Below are 18398 nucleotides of genomic sequence, written 5' to 3'. Positions count from 1 at the left end.
GTCAAATCTGCAATGTGGAGTGTTTCTAAATTATGTGTTATTAGTGCTCCATTGATTTCTTCAGTAAAAATTGTTGTAGCATAAGTTTATTTAGAGTCTTTATTAAATTCTAGAGCTTAGAGTCTACCAATAATACCCATAAAAAATCTTCCTTTTTAAAATAATTACATATGCATATGTTAAAAATAACTTGTTCTTTAAATCCAATCTCATTCACCCATACAACAAAAACATTACATAGCAAATGTGGGCTAGGAATATGACTAACAAAATACTCTGTGGAAAGAGGTGCAGGTCTATTATGTTCACCCACTTCGGAGACAAGACTCCTTTCTTACAAGTGTCAGAGCAGAGCACAGTTAACACAGAACATAGACTAAGAAGGGTAGCAGACAGGTTTCTCTAACTCAAGAAATAATAAAGGTGACACACTGAAAAGCACTCTGTTTTTTCTGTCTAAGCATTTTACACTCAATGTGTGGCCTGGATTAATATGCTAAACAAAGTTGAACATATTGCTTAAAATAAAAGCAAACCAGGTAACCACAACGAAAAAGAAAGAGTGGCATTATAGATCAAAGCTTGACGGGTACAGTGTGTTTACTTCACTAGAAATAAGATTAAGGAAAGTTATCCAGTGTTTATGTAGATGAAACTTTGCACACATATAAGAATGCTGGGTGGTTTGCTAACAACGGTTTGCATATGTATACACACAGGCATATATAAAAGTATATGTATATACTTTGATAATTTATGAATATCTTCTGCTTTCAGATAGTGCAGTAGCTCTGGGGATCTAAGGATCCCATGAGTTAACAGGTTCTGAAAATATAGTTTGTATTTGGAGTGAAGAGGGGGAGTAAAGAAGGTAAGAGAAACTGTGGAAAGGGAAGGTCACAGTTTCAGAACTTATGTGTATTTCAATATTCACTTTTTGAGAGAGTATAGACAGAGTTGGCTCCTGGGATATTTAGAATTCTTTGTTAGTTTATATCTCTTTGTGGGAGGAATTAGCATGTGAGGATGAAAGGAGTTAAAACACACCTCACTGAATTGTGACTTTTGTGAGATTTTCATCTACAAAACATTTTTTGAAACAATGTTAATTGCAGCTCATCATCCCAAGATTGTACTTTTCTCTAAATGCCATGGAACAAAAGGTATTTTCAATTTCTTCCGTGCTAGGATTTCAACGGAACCACAGCATTTTAGTGCTAAAATTGTATCTCCATACACCCGGCCTCTCCATGAATCAAGTCATAAGATGAGTTGTCTTGATATATGGTTAGCCATACATATAATTTTTGCTTTAACGGATTTGATAAAATATGGGGGAGAATGATATACTTTAACTTTCACTTTCACAGAATGTTTATTTTTCCCTTGGAGGAGCTTTAAGGAAACATATATCAAACTCAATCCCTTCTTAATCATTTCCTCGCTGTAATTTATGATGGAAAAGGAGTGCTATAGACCACTCTCCAGACTGCCAGAGTGGTGTCCGCTACTTATTCTCTCATCTTACTTCATCTGTGTAGAAGAGCCATAGCCTTTGGCTGTGCAGGGATTACTACTGATCGGAAACACGATAAATCCTTACCCCTTACTACCCCCATTTGGCTCCAAGTACTCTTGCACTCTTAGCACTTATTTCACCGTTGAGGATCCTAAAGGAGCGCCTTCCAGCTACCCTTGTCCTTTCCAGCACATTCAAATTGAAGAGTAACACTGAGGTCCACTTCACTGAATTCCTGAATTACCCTATGATATTCGAGTCCAAACCAATATCATCTTGGGGTGTGGTGCTGGGGAGGGGGGGAATGTTATAAGGAAACTTTTTGAACACTAGTTGTTTGTTTACTTGTTTCATTTAGCAGGTCAAGTCATGCCAAATGAACCAAGCTAACAGAGGAGGAAAAAGTTGTGGGAAGTGGCATTTTCAGGATTTTACATAAATGCCTGTTGCTTAAAGTCTCCCTGTCAGTGTGATTTACAAATATCTCTGTTCATCTTATTGCTTATCATGTAATCACTGACTGAAATAAATAAATGTGCATGCACACATACACGCACACCCTCCCCAGTACAAACATTCATTTTAAGACACTACATAATCAACCAATCAACCCCTAGACAAAAATGGCAATAATAAGCATATCAATTTCCTAACTGCTGCATTTTCCTCTCAAGAAATAAGAGCAATTTAGAGATTGATTTCTATACAAATATAACCCAAAAAATGAGAGAAGTGGTTTGAAATCCCAAACAATATAATCAAATAGTAGTTTGGGTTGGGGGGGATGGTTTCAAGAGTAGGTAAGCCTTTCAAGATATCTCAAATAACATCACTTGAGTTTATGCCTTCTCTTATTATTCACAGGACTAGCCCTGGAGTGGATATATAAATCATAAGTCATCTCCTTGAATTTACTCTAAGTGCCCTGTGTGCCAATTGACATCAGCATGTTTCAGCGAGATTGGATTAAATGTGTTTGTACTTGAACTCTAACTGGGAGAGATAGGAGAAGAAATGGGAAAAGAATGATTTGCAGGTGCTACAAAGGGCCAGTTATAATACATCTGTTTTTTTTTTTTAATCAACTGGCGCTTGTTTTAAATTGTATCAAAGGTATTATTTTAGTCAGTGAGAACGTTAAAGGATTTCTACTTATAACACCAAATAAGCCAAATGTTAGCTGTTCCCTTGCAATCTAGGTGAAGATATCTTGCTGTTATTCTCTTGACAACACATTTTATTCCTGCTATGTCAAAAGCTCTAGGAAAGACTTCTGCTAATTCTTGCATTTTGGTAGGTTACACTTTCGGGCCTTCTTGGTATCCTGCACTCAGATTTATTATATTTCCCTGCTCTGCACCACTTTGGTCTCCATGTAGTTCTCACTTTCATCCCCCTTCTGCCCCAAACAAATAATTCTCAGGAAGGATTAGTGAAGATTTTTTCAGGGAGGTTTCATGGAAAAATTCCATGGAAATTACTCATTGCCTAATATCTGCCACCTTCTTAGCTTCTCCTCCTCTTTTCTCAATTCTCCTTACCTTTCTAGAATCTTTACGTATAAAAGAAAATATAACATGTAACTGCCAAACCTATTGATCTTTATTATGCAAATTCTACTTGCACCTGCACAGCAAGCTAAAATGTTCACACATAAGAAACTGATATTTAATTTTTCTCTTCACAATGGCATCAAAAATAAAATAATTGATTATGTAAATCCTCATGCTTTATGAGAATTACTTGTTTTGAAGTTTAACACAAGCATTGTGAAAACTCACCAAATCTCCTATGCATTAGCCATGAAATTTTTAAAAAGTTAACAATAGTAGAATTACAATATTCTTCAAATATTCAAATATATCTAGTTACATGTAATGATATTGTAATTTCAATTTAATATGACAACTGAGTTATAAAACTTACTTTTTTGGATACAAATTACACATAGAATAATGAAACGTTGCTTTATATTTGTCTACAATTGATTTTGAAGGTAACGTATTATCATTTCAAATTTTATTAGACATAATTGACTATTATGAGAATTACATTCATCTTCATTTTTAACAGTCACTTTTAATTTTATGTATCTGTATATGTTTATTTATAGAAATAAAAATCTAAATTGAAATTCGTCCTATAACGAATTTATACTTCTTATGTCATTCCAAAATATACTCCGTTTGCATTGCATAATCTCTTCAACTTTAAAACTATGGCTTCCATGATTTATTAATTTCTTGCTTAAGTTTAAATTTTTAAAGAAAATTTTTTACTAACTTCAAGTCTGAAAATGTGTCTTAAATGGTATTCTTAAATTCCTCAGTCATGATTTACTTTATGACACTGCATGCTTATCTGATACGCTTAAAGATTAAAGAAGCCTGAAAATCATAGGCACAGAAACAGAAAAACTGGAGGAAAAAATGAGATGAAGCCAGGCAGGGAAAAGTACAGACTTTCAGGAAAATGGTAAATAATCCATGGGGAGCCAGTGTCCCAGTGAAGATTATGAAGTCTGGACAACAACTAGTGAGCAACTGAATACTCAAGCATTATTTTATTCCAGTCCTTAGAAAGAAATGAAGTAAATTGGCTAAGGTCACCAGAGTCAATGGTGAATGGTGTTGCTGGGATATTCAGGCTTAGATCTGTCTGACAGCAGATGTAAATTCTTATTACCGTAGTTACTGGTTCCACACAATTTGTGTGCTCTGAACACAGCATTTGCTTAACGCTGATAATGTGTTGGAGGCTGAGAAATCCATATATAGGAAACACAGTTCTTCCCTCAGTACCAGATAATCTTGTTTAGAAAATAGTGTACCAATTTCTTCCTTCTTTACTTCCATTCCTATGAGAAACATAAATTAAGCGTCCAGTGGTTTTTAGGCACTAAGAATATAAAAGCCTGACACTTGTCCAGAAGCTTTTCAGACACTGAAGATATAAATTATATGAAATAAGTGTACCAGCATGAGAGAAAAGCAGATTAATGTGATGTAGAGTCAGAGAAAGAAAACTAATATTAATTCAACACATATGTTTCACACCCTCTGCCTGGTACGGAAATTTCTACTAAGCCCAACAGTCAGAAAGTAGTGTCAAATTCTGAAAAACACAATTCATAACGATTCAATCTCAGCAGCACATATTTAAATACATGCTGAATTTGCTTAGAAGTATACTATATAAGCCGGGCACTGTGGCTCACATCCGTAATCCCAGCATTTTGGGAGGCCAAGGCAGGTGGATCACTTGAGGTCAGGAGTTCAAGATCAACCTGACCAAGATGGTGAAACCTCATCTCTACTAAAAATACAAAAATTAGCTGGGTGTGGTGGAGGGCACCCATAATCCCAGCTACTCGGGAGGCTAAGGCAGGAGAACTGCTTGAACCCAGGAGGTGGAGGTTGCAGTGAGCCGAGATCGTACCATTGCACTCCAGCCTAGGCGACAGAGGGAGACTCCGTCTCAAAAAAAAAAAAAAAAAAAAAAGAAGAAAGAAAGAAAGAAAGAAACTATATGAAATTGGTAAGAGGAAAGACCATATCCAATCACTCAGGTGTTCCTGATGTGGAATAAATTCTCATTATGTTGAAACTACCTTACATAGTTAACAGTTTATTTTTGGAAACGCATGTTAATTTTTACTCCTCGCATTCACTGTAGTAAAATGAGTAATTACTTCGAGCTGCACTAAGAAATTTGATGATCATCCACGTTCATTAAAATGGGATTCTACAAGCAGGTAGGATTGCCATAATTTAATTTTTATTTTTACTAAATTACTCTTACTAAATTAAATACATATAAATAAAGTAGTGACAAAATACCCATGCATTTCACTGCACACTCCTCAAAAGAATATAAAGATGCTTAAAAATATCCTTGATTATACTTTTCACTCTTTTTCATAATATATAGAACTAAAATAAATGTGTGCCTTACACTTCTTCACAATATTTAGATGTTTTTTGAATTAATATTAGCTCCACCTCCAGCTCTGAGGTAATCATTTAGAACCCAAAGAGACACTATGGTCTGACAAAATATAAATTATATCTACAAACACAGAATTACAAATAATACTTACTGCATGACACCAAAGTCTATCCTCTTGACCCCAGTAGGTATTTTAATATAATGATAACTTCACATATTATAGGATGAAAACACTCTCAACTATACACAATTATACCTAGCGGTGTCATACACACTAAAACTTTTCTCAAAGAAATTGTACTAATAGTACATTTAAAAAAAATAAGGAGGATTGATAATAGTATATTAAATACAGTAATAGGGAATAAGCAAGTGAGATAAAAACAAAGGTTACATATCTAATTATTGGTTATTAATACTTTGTCAATAACTTGAAAATAGCAAAGGAATATTTATTAGTCATAACACCCAATGACAAATGAAATTTTATCTTCATTAAATATGTATAAAAGCTTCATATATTTTTCAGATATCATTTTAAGTAGTGCCATTTCAGTCCAACTCTGATTTTTAAGTCCCTGAGCTATTACAATCAGAACCCAAACATTATTAATTTCATCAGATAGTCTGTAGTTTCAATAATTTATTTTCCATAAACATTTGAAATAATAATAATTATTATTATTTTTGACAGGGTCTTGCTCTGTTACAGAGACTGGAGCACAAGGTGTGACCTCAGCTCACTGCAACCTCCACCTCTCAGGAACAAGCAATCCTCCTGCCTCACCCTCATGAGTAGCTGGGACTACAGGCGCGCGCCACCGTGCCAGCTAATTTTTGAAATTTTAATGGAGACAGGGTTTTGCCATATTGCTCAGGCTGGTTTTGAACTCCTGTACTCAAGCTACACCACCACCTTAGCCTCCCACAATGCTGAGATTACAGGGGTAAGCCAGCATGCCCCGCCTGCACATGATGTTATTTAATCACTTTTTTGCAGAGCACATAATAGGCGTTCTGAAAATAATGGCTAATTGATTGACAAATATATCAAGCTTTGAAAATATACTTGACTTTGCAAGGAATAGTTTATTCTGTCTTTGAGTTACAATTCTGATTTATTAATCCCCCTTTTTATTTCTTGCAAAGTTGAATTATGCAGTCTTTCATAATTCTCACAACTGCAATTTTTAGATGATACAATTTTTAATTTAAATAAGGAAACAAATACGCACAATAATCCAATAATGGCTCACATAACTTAGCTGGAGCAGTTCCTACACATCAGAATTCACTTGAGAAAAAGGTCAAAATCTTTGTTTGGTCCAAATTCATTTTTAACATTGCTAAGCAAATATTTTTAAATTGTTTCAATAGATTTTAAAGATACATAATATTAAATATCATGATATGCCAACCTTCTCATTTTAGCATTTAAATCTCTTCTATAAAGCTTTGCAGTTTTATCACTAGAAGTTAATATTACTTTTTCGCCTCTTGTGAATACATCAAGAATAAAACACACTAGCATCTTTTCTGAAAGTGCAGACCTCAAACATTTCATTTCAACTTCTTGTATTTCCTAATACAATTTTATATTAATTACAATGTGATCTAAAAATGACTAGAGAGTGAACAAAATATTTATATTGAATACATTTCTATGACTGTGGCTGCTTCTCCATACCAAGTTTCAATTAACATTCTCTCCACTTGAGAAGTGATTTTATCTTCTAAATTATTTATTTTGGGGGGATATGCCAGCATTTTGTAAGAGCCCAGTCAGAAAAATCTTAATGACAATTTACAAAAACATCGTTAAAGTAATTTTTAAAAATAAAACTGTATTTTCACAAATTCACACCTCCATTAGGCATAAAGAGAAAGATTTGACGGGAAACTCATCACTAATGTTGATAAACAAAGGTTCAGTAAGCCGATACGACAAAGCTAAAGCGAGTGCAATTATACAAGTGTATTTGTTTTATAACTAAGTTTCACATGGCTTTCTATTAAATTGGGGATAAATCTTTAAAAAGTCAATCATTCAACTTAGCACTTACCTCATATGGGTGATAATGAGTGTTGTGGTGGGAATGAAAAAATCATCCACTCTGTCAAATTGCTTTCCCACTGGTTGGGTGTGGATCGTGTGGTGAGGCACATTACCACTGGCCAGGGTAATTACCTAAACAGAACACGCCTCGGTTAGACCTCAACAATGCAGTCACTTCGTAGTATAGGTTTTAATTTTATTTAGAGATGAAATAAATGTTTCTGGCAGTTGTTTGCATAGACTTTATGCCATCCTTAAAATTAATATATTATTACACAAATTACAATTCGGTGATGTTTTGCTTATTTTCAATATAGAAACTGTTGTTTCTATAAAGAAAAAATAGAAAAATATTTGTCTTGAACAATTTCAGCTTAAAATATAAAATAAATAGGCATATAAGCAACTTATTTATTATAAAAATCCTAATTTTCTTATAATGAGAAAAATAAATGCAAACGTACATGTAATGCGTGATATTAGGACAAAATCCCTTCAAGTATAACATAACTGGCAACATAGTTTTGAAAACTCCAAATTAAATCATGTGAAACATTTTAAATTTTTAAAATCTTAGAATACATAAATCCATATTTTAAAAAATTTTCCTCCTATCATTGAAAAATAGCGGGTTTAAGTGTTTTAATAAAAGATATTTCATCTTTCATAATGAATTTTTAAAAAACTTTTATAGTCCTTTAAAGAAAAGGTCAACTACATTTAAACTAGTTTATTTCCCTTATTCCGTTAGTTACCAAATCCTATTAGTTCTTTACATCTGTTTACACTCCTGTTACCTTTCATCGTTCCTACTGCACAACCGTTGTTCTGGTGGCCTTCTAAAGGGCTTTTTTCCTGCCTTTAATTTATCCCCTTTTAAATACTTTCTACATATGGCCATCAAAATAACTTCCTAAATTACTGACTAAGTTAAATAGTGATTCTCCCTCATGACTAAAGCTTCTCCTTGGTTTTTATGACAAGATTTTATTTTATCATTTTTAGTTTTAGAGTTAGTTTGTTTTTCCCAAAGGGTAATTTTTCTTCATTTAAATGAATATACTTCCATTGAGTTTCATTGGAATTCCTCCTGGCTGGGGCCCACTTCCTGAACAATAGCGAAACGGAAGGCCTCTACTTCAAGTTATTTCCTGGGAATATTTTCTTTAATTATTGTGCAGTTGATAAGACATTAATTATACTCCAATTGTGAAATTTGTGGATTACAGACTCATTATAATTTTTAAAGCAGTATTTTGAATTTTTTATAAGACATATATGACTTTTAAAAGTAAAATAAATTATGATAAATCTTTGAGAATCCATCTGAGGACATGAATTGGAAAATATTATCATATATCTACAATTATGACATTAGTCTTTATTATAAATATCTCAGAAAATACATATTTTGCTTGTATATTTGACAAAGATGTATGGATTAAATTATAATAAAAATTAAAACACAAAGAAAAAGATAAGTATAATTTTCTGATCCTTGAGAATATACTTCAGCATTGATTTCTCTTCCAGCCTAATCTTTCAACATGATGGCATGGGAAACACTAAATGGCAAGTGAGGGCTTGCCCGTATTTTTGGTTTTGTGAATTCAGTTTCTCCAAAGGAAGCATGTCTTGACTTCCATTTCCTTTGTGAATGTTTCCTGATAATCTTTTGGGAGACGATTATCCATGAATATTTTGACATTTCTGCAGAGTCAGGTCTTTCACAGCAAAGAGCATTGGCAAACTTGGGTTAAGGCTAATGGCACAGCAAAAATGCCTTGGAGACTAGTGATAGTGTCTTGCTCCTGAGAGATTTAGAGAATTATCTCCTTTGAACCATTTACTGACATTCAAGGGAAATGACCTACTCTTCCTCTTCCAGGGGAAGATTTTCATACATTCTAGAGTAATGATGATTATCTGTCCAGACAGAGGATAGGCTGATATGACAGCAGCCTGAAAAACCGTAGAGACATAATTCTAGGGTACCACTTCCTTCATGCAACTGTGCTGAACATGCAGGGCAGCATTAGGCTCTCCACGTGACCCAAAGTTGATTAGGGCTGGGGCATAAACACTAACATGCTCCATGAGTGAGAAATGGCCTGTTCTCTGATCCAGAGATCTTGGGTTTCCTATCATACTGTTTGCCTATCTATCAATCAGTCTATCTATTTATCTATCCATCCATCTACCTATCTATCTAATCAGTCTTATATCCATATTCATATAATATGCACACACATAAATCTTATGTAAATAAATCTTCTTGTATATACCTTTTTAAAGGATATTTCTGAATTCCTACACTTTATTTTGTATTTTCAGTTGTGACACCTTCCACTCCCACCCAGCAAATATTTTTAAAATTTACCATATTCTATTCGCACAAAATATTTTTATTAGGCATCCAGAGAAAAATGAAGAACCCATTTTTAGATGGCTGAATAATGTGTGTGAAGAACACCTCCAGAAGGCTTTTTTCTGTGTACAGTGTCAAAGGAATTTGTCTAAACTATTTTGTGGCAGAATTGCAACACTGGGAAAGTTGTTAATCTATCCAAGTAGCATGAATCAAAGGGGAGAGGATGGGATCAATTCTGAAGAAAACTGTATAATAAAAATATATGCAGCTTTAGTTTTTTAAAAGAAAGACATAAAAAAATTAAACTTTTAAGCTATGCTAATCATAAGGTTAATAGTGTATTAAAATAATTTATAATAATATTTTCTAAAAAATCATATATATTGACCTGTTTTATTCATCTTGCAAAGAGTATGCATGAATACAAAATCTCAAATAGCAAGCACCTATTACCATATTGTGATAGATGATTCTAAAAGTTGCCCTTTGTGAAGATTGTGCTTTGTCCATCAAGAAATTGGCTCTATCATTCTATCCTCTTGAATCTGGGTAGGCAATGTGACTTGCTTTGATGAATACAATGTAGCAAAATTGGCTTTACGTGCATTTTGAAGCCCATACCTCAGCTGGTCTTGTAGCTTCCACTTTTGTAACCTAAAACTGTTATGCTGTGACGAGGCAGGGTGAGCGTCACATGCATGGGACACAAGGCATCCAGCTGAGCACTACCACCATGCGATAGACGTGAGAGCTATAGGGCATTCTGAACCTTCCACCTCTAGCCAAGTTATCAGATAACTGGAGCCCATGAGTGCTGCCAGATCATATCAGCAGAGCTGCCCAGGTAGCCAACTCACAGAATTGTGAGTCATCCTTTAATTTTAAGACCTCAAATTTTGAGAGTGGATTGATTTGCAAACTCAATAACTAAAATACTATAATATATTTTCAATGTTTCAAATGACACATATTTCTAGTGAGTATAAAATGATCCATCATTATGCTAGCTGTATTAAAATATTCTATTTACATAAAAGTGTCATTTGTAAGTTAAATATTGCCATACCGAAAATAACTCAGAAACATTAAAAGTCTTGGTAGTGACAACTGATTAAAAATAAAATTATTTCATTTAAAAGAATTTATTTTAAAATGTCCAAAAGTTAATAATTTGGGGTCTTGTTAAGAGAGGCAGTAGCAAAATCGCAAAGCATTTTGAAAAATACTGTAATATAAAACACATTTCCAGGACCAAACACTCATTCCCATTCCCTTTCTGTTTCTGCTTAAACTTGTAATTATAAAAGTCTAAAGACTGTTCCAAAGGGTCATAACCAAAATGCAGATTTTTCTTTTTCTGTATCTGTCAAGTTCTCACATAAACAACTTCAAGGCAGAGGCAAAATCCCTAAGAATAACACCTCTATTCTTCCTTTAGAAATAAGCCTTTCCTCAGATAATAGAATATTACCTGATTAGAGAAAAATGGAAATGGCTTTGAGGCTTTTGCTGTCGAATTCTCTTTGTCTCTATCATACATGCTTTACCAAAATTGTTGAAAAGTAAATTATGACTTTCTTTTCCTCCAAATGGCATCAGCTTTGTCACTATAGGTTATTCTTTTTGCATATAAATATAACCTTTAATACATATAACCTACGATTTTCCCCCGTCCAAAAGTACATGAGTGCCAACTTTTTTTTTGCCCTTTTCTGTGCCTATCTAGTTATGATCAAAGCTGTAGTCTTCAGATGGAAAAATGTCATTGTTAAATGATCACAAATATCCAACAAAATGTTGAAAGCTTTAAAGATCTTTATTTTCTCTAATATACAGAGATGCACTTACCTGTAGTGTTGGTGATGTCTTCTCCAAGGTACCCCAGCTTAGCACCCAGACCTGATCATGCGATTTGTCATAGTGTAATTTAACTGGGACAGGGTCTGTGCTCACTGCCTACAATAAAGAATTGAAAAAAATGTTTTAGACTAAACTATTAGTTTAAAGCTAGGCCAGAAATTATGAAGATTCTAATTTAGATGTCAGATTAAAAACTTAATTTGCCAAATATATAATTTCCTAAGCCCTTATGTGATATTTGAAAATATCATCCTTTATTCATATACATTCATATAAATTAATAAAGTATTATCTTTCTAAATTTTTTATAATATATGATTATCATGATCACAATTATCATATACATGATAAACATTTTGTTTATCATTTGCACAACTGTACATGGCTTTCAGTTCATTTATTACCTATGCACATTGTGAGGTGGGAGAAGCTACTTAGAAACTCAAGATATAAAAGATTAATATATTCATTTTAATTAAGTGTTGAATGTAAACTATGTTTACACTATTAGATTTATTTTATCCCAATTCCGGTTACGAGATTTTACTATCTGTAATGTTAAAATGCCAACAATCTGATATATGGCTGTAATTCTAACGAATGATCAGCTAATTAAGTTTCCTTAATGAGAAATTCAAAACCACAGAAGAAAAAATAATTATTTTTTTATGCACCATGTGTGGTATGAAAATGTGTTTTTCTGCTAATATTTATAATATTTAGCGTTTACTTAAAATAAAATTCTCAGAAAACAAATTGATGCTAGGAAGTTATTTCACTCACCTTAATTTTATGCTATTCATATTACAAGCTAACACCATTTAAAATTAATCTCCAGGAGTAGGTACTTATATATTTTCTAACTATGTAACATAAAACAAATGGTATCCAATAAAGCAAACTTTATCCAATAGTGAAAGCATTTCTTCCCAAAGCTCTATTAACTATCCTTAGAGAATTTTCTAAGTACTTACCCATAATGCAATGTTCTTCTCAGTGCATTAGTAACAGGTAAACTATAGTTGTGGTTGGAAATACGGAAATTCATATTTTAAATTAAATGTTAGCAATTAAGTCTTATTAAGGCATCTCTTTTATAAAATAATGCCCTTCATTTTGCCTATTTAAAATTCTCAATATTCTTGCATTACTGGAATAATTATTGGATTTTGGAGCAAACTCACTTAAACATTTTTTATATTAGTGTCTTTACCCCTTTTTTCCTGGCTAAGAGAGTCAGTATACTGTTTGGGGATCAGATGGACAGCAATGTCCTCAGGGAAGGTAGCTCACTTGGCAAGCACCATAGATCGAAGGAAATTACTAATTCTATTTCCTTTTGACTGATACTGAGTTTCCCAGACTCTTCAGAGGCTAAGAGTGGTCACATTGCATATTTTAGTTCTGTATTGTAAAGATTAATATGATGCATGATTTCTGAGAATAATACTCCATTCCATCAACAGAGATAATAGAAGGCTTCCTTCCACCACATGTTCTCTTATTTCCCACTTTGAATGCTGTTCTATGAGGATATTAAGCCTCTAGTTTCCAAAGTCATTTAGAGGCCAGGAAGCTATTAGGTTAAGAGGAAAACCCAATACTTTGAGGGTGCAGAGGAGAAAAATAAAAGGAAACTGAATTCTTTATAACCTTGAATAGTTACACAAAAATAGAACAGCTATTCCCAGACTTGATGTTATTTAGGTAATTACATAGCTTTATTGCTTAAGGAACAGTTAATCTGGATTCTATTAATTGTGTTAGAATGCCAGATGTTTCATTTAAATTTTTTCATGTACTAATCAATAATTTCAGTGCATATATAGCCCTAAAAAGTCATCATTAATCAATACACTAATAACAAAGCCATAAGATTCCTTTGATTTTTCATATTTTTCCCTTTATATGTTAAACTTAATCTATGTGTGAATGTAATAGCCTATTTTGTATGCAGCTTTAAATGGAATAATCTTTAGATCTTTAAAATGTTAAAGATAAGATAGTCAACACAAATGACAAAAGCAACAGTAAAAAAAAAAACCTCATTGTTATTTAATTGTAAGAATATATCAAAGGTCTGTAAGTAACGGTAAGGATCTGGGAACAATTTGAATGAAAATTTCCAGTTTGCCAGCTCTCACAAATTGCTTTTCTTTTCACCAGGTCTTTCATAAGTATTATCTTACAGAGACATACTACAAACCATAGGTTAGGCTAACACCCACATTTAATGGGATAAGGAAACGGAATCAGACTCCTTGGTGGTTGTCCAGCCAGTAACAAGGACAGATGGGATCTGATAGTCTATGTTCCTTTCCAATGTGGGAACCTCTCTGCATATGAAAGACACTCCCTCTTAGTTGATTGGTTATTCCTGGGAATGTGTGGATATGTTGCTCTCTTATTTATGCCTCATGTATAAAAAACATTGCTTTGGGTCTTTTTCCTCTATTGGAGGTTAAAAAGAAACCTAAGGGGCTCAAATACATGCCATCATGTCTGCAAGCAATACAGTCCTAATGGAGAATCACTGTAAGTCAGTATAGATCATGTTTATGAGCATTTATTCTGAAGCCAATTTCAAACTTTAATTCTTTCACTTACATTAAAATAATAATGACAACAATAATAATAGTACCTTGGGAAGTTACTAAATTTTTCTATGGCTCAGTTTTCTCTACAATAAAATGGAGACTGTAATAATACCTACTTCAAAGGGTTATTGTGAGTATTAGGTGAGATAGTAAAGTACTTAGGGTGTGCCTGGTGAGTATTAAGTACCATGGAAATACCACTCATACTACTACTACTACTTCCATTAGAAACACTAATTGAGCTAGATGATTTAGTGACTGTTAGCATCATAATGTTTTCTCATGTAAGTGAAAGAACTGAGACTAGAAGAGAAAATAAACCCGTTTCTGTCCTTGAAGAATTTACAGACTAGAGGGTGAAAAGAGCACTTAAAATAACTTGATGTGTGTCATAAAAATAAAAATAAAAAGGACCACATGCTACGAAAGCTCAGAGGAAGCAGTACAATGCAGGATAAAATATAAGGAAAAGAGGTAAGGCTTTCATTGAGCCTTCAAGAATGAATATTTTTATGAATGGAAAGAGAATGTTTTTAAAAGTTAACTTATGGAAATATTTTACAGGAAGTGTCAGAAGGCAGTTCATGATGAATTGCCTTCAAACAAATTAGGATATATGTATTTGGAGGAGAAAAATATCAGCCAATTTTCAAAATAACTTTGGACTTTGAAAAATGTCTACTCAATGATTTCTAAAAGTTTTGAACATTTTGTTTCAGCTTTTCAAAAGTTTTGCACTAAATTCAGTTATTTTGCTGTCTGGTTATAAAAGTTCACCAGAATTGAAAAATATATGCAGATCAAAATTAAAAAATGTAACATACTTTATTCGGAAAAATTGCAATTTTAAGAAAATTTATAAGTTTTCAAGTATAAAATAACACATTTTATACAGGAAACGTTTATATGATTTTCATCAACAGAATCATACATTAATGATAAAAATATTTCCAAATGGCTACCTTCAGGATAATACTTTCATGACCCAATTTTCAGTCAGAAAAGCAGATATGTTACTATTAATACTATCAGCTTTGGCAAGGGAATAAATAATGTGCTGGATTTTACAAAATACCTGCTCGTATGCCCTTGAAATTGACTTTAAAGAATTAGTAAATTTAGACCAATTGGTTTTTATAGAACAGAAGGGAAATATTTTTGACACATAAGAAATTTTGTTTTTGCCACAAGACAACTTCTGAACTTCTTTGTCACGAAAGAGTTGAAATGGTTCTCCACCTGTTATGCAAAGGATTGCAAAGATTCTGTCATCCTTGACTGCCATCTTCCTCCCATACTTCACATCCTCAGGAAAAGCAATTGAATCTACCTTCTAAATGATGATCCCTTTGCAATAGCTCTACTATCCCCATGAACACAGTCACCATTATCATTATCACATGGTGTCTAACTTCTAACCTTATACTCATCAGTCTTTCTCACAAATTTGTTTGAGTGATTTTTTTTTTCATTCTTTAAGCATCAGACAAGTCATGACAGTAATCAGCTTCAAAATATCAGTTTCTGGAAGAGATAAATTTTGTGTTGGATTTTACAAAATACCTGCTAAGATACTCTTGAAATTTACAGGATCTTCTAATTTCTTTTAGACTGAAAGCCAAAAGTCTTTATAATGACCACCTGGCCTTACCTGAACTGACACCTCCCCAGTCTTCTCCAGCTTCAACATCAACTATACTTTCCTCGATATCTCTGATACAGAATCTCCTGGCCTCCATTGCTGTTCATCCAATATGTCATCCATGCTTCTGCCTTTTGGAGGGTCTTTCCCTGAAAAGTTCTTCCGTAGAATCCCAATGCCTGCTTCCTCAAGATCTTTGCTCATAATTCACTTTCTCAGCACGGCCAGCTTGATCACCCTATTTAATGATCAAACCCTCCTTCCCTGTGTGCACACTCCTTCTCCTCAGCTTTCCCAAGCCCTCCTGTCCTTGCTCTGCACTTTTACATTTTCCAAAAGCACTTACCACCTTACATATGGCATAATTTGTATTTTACTATATTTATTTATCATCTGCCTACATCTAATAGATTCTACGCTCCCAGAAGTTAAGCTTTTTGTGTTTGTTTAGGTCAATGATATAAACCATGCACTTAGAATAATACTTAGTGAAATAGTATTCTCAATTTATAATTAATCAACTTCTAAGTCTACTTAATTATAAAAAGTAAGTTGCAACATTTTGTAGCATGGCAACTAATTATTATTATTAAGATCATGATCATTATTACTATTATTTATTTTCTTAAAAAATTTCTCCTCTGATGTTGAAATTGAGATTATTATTTTATGTAACAAAAATAATTGTACTCCTGCACTCAGCTTATACAACCTGGCTGTTTTAATGAGGTATTTTACAGAGACCTTATTTGTACGAGACACAAATTTAAAAAATTTACTTTTCATACCAATCTTTTTGTTGAAGTATGCACTATTGTTATTCCTTTTATACGGATAAAAGTAAACAGAAGACTAAGAGTACCAATGTTGATCCCTTCATATTGTAAAATTCCCACTTTCTTCTCAAGACACTAGAGTTCACTATATGTTACCTGACCATCCAACATACAGATAAATTCAGGCCTTCAATATTGGTCCTTATAGTAGCTTTTTATTAAATACAATATGATGTTTTTAAGATGAAAAAATTGTGAACTGATGTCACAGGATTCTCTTCCCATAACTAGTCACCTGTAAGTTCTTTGGGTTTCACATGCTCCACTTTGGAGACCACTGGTGTGCACATTTTTTGTTTATGCAGTCACCATTCATTTAATTTAGGAAAAATGACATGAAGCGAATTCATTATTCAGGAATATGTAATTAGGAAAAAGCATTAGTTATGTGCTCATATTTTATTTCAAAATTAACCTATATAATGCTCATGTATTGCTTACTGTAATTTACATTAAAAAAATAAAGATGGGATCTTCCTAGTTGCCCAGGCTGGCCTCCAACTTCTGGTCACAAGCAATCCTCCCACCTCAGTTTACCAAGTAGCTACAGACAAGTGCCACCACAAACAGCAGCATAATTTACACTTGACTACCCGAATTTATTTTGCTAGAAAAGTTGTTTTCAAACTGTATTGAGAAGCCTATGGAAATGAGACTTACTTGTAGCTGGCAATTGGAACCATCATAACAGAACAAAGGGGATCAGTTTGCATCTACTGAATGATTCTGTAAGATTTTATTTAAGTGATAGCTTCCAATTCTATATTGGAAATTTCTCTCCTACATAATAATCACTAAAATAAATGTTGTTCACACAGTAGACTTTGCTTAACCTGGTGATATTGACATTATTAATTTACAATCTCTCTTCTGCAGTTTTATTGAATTATTAAACGTTTTCAAAAAAATGTTTCAAATAATAATGTTTAAAATTGTACTCAATCAATAGTCGTGATTTATATATGAGTTCTAGAATCTACATTTCTCAGTTTCTCATGCAAGTACTGTTGTCAGTGTTATATTGTCATGATGAATGAACTTTTTACCTTATTGCTTTGTGTAATATGTTAACATAAAATATATAAATAATAAAAAAGTTATACACATATTGATAAAAGCATTTTTTCTTTACTATTTTTAAAACATTGTTGAAGGATACGCAATTTACTTATATTATGAGATTTTAAAATTTCTTTTGTTGCTGTCTAAACTTAACTCCCTCACAATCTCAACATACATAGTATTTAAAAATTCATATTTCTTGAGGGGGTGCATATAAAACAAATTTAAAACACATGATGTCCTAGTTATGGACCAGTTGTATCAACTTCTAAACATGAAATACTGACAATAGCAACAAAGATACACAGAACTTGTGGTTTGTTCTTGATATGAAGGAACAGTGAAGCACAGCTTGTTTATCAGTCTGACAAGGAAAGTACCAGCTGGCTAATTAAGTGAACCTAATTTAAAATAATGATGCAGTTCTCAAGATAATACGCTAATGATGGAGAAGACTGCTGATGATACTTAAGAATACTCCCAAGGTGTCACAATAAGCCCTTTCCG

The 18398-nt window shown here is 33.1% G+C and overlaps 1 protein-coding gene across 7 annotated transcripts in view; it reads right to left on the bottom strand.

Annotated features, from left to right (window-relative positions):
* Positions 1 to 18398, bottom strand: part of LOC105488649 (follistatin like 5) — an 813494-nt gene that overhangs the window by 55914 nt on the left and 739182 nt on the right. For 6 of the 7 annotated variants that reach the window (XM_011752911.3, XM_011752910.3, XM_011752913.3 and 3 more), the window contains 2 exons: positions 11743 to 11850; positions 7531 to 7655 (listed from right to left, as the gene is read on the bottom strand). In XM_011752911.3, coding sequence (XP_011751213.2) covers positions 7531 to 7655; positions 11743 to 11850 — 233 coding nt within the window. Of the gene's footprint in view, positions 1 to 3676; positions 4377 to 7530; positions 7656 to 11742; positions 11851 to 18398 lie in introns of those variants that run through there. The other variant, XM_024795001.2, reaches the window with a different exon arrangement.

The sequence above is a fragment of the Macaca nemestrina genome, chromosome 3, assembly GCF_043159975.1.
Source record: "Macaca nemestrina isolate mMacNem1 chromosome 3, mMacNem.hap1, whole genome shotgun sequence".
NCBI lineage: Eukaryota > Metazoa > Chordata > Mammalia > Primates > Cercopithecidae > Macaca > Macaca nemestrina.
The sequence above is the reverse complement of the archived record's forward strand: the minus strand, read 5'-3'. Positions and strand labels throughout refer to the sequence as shown.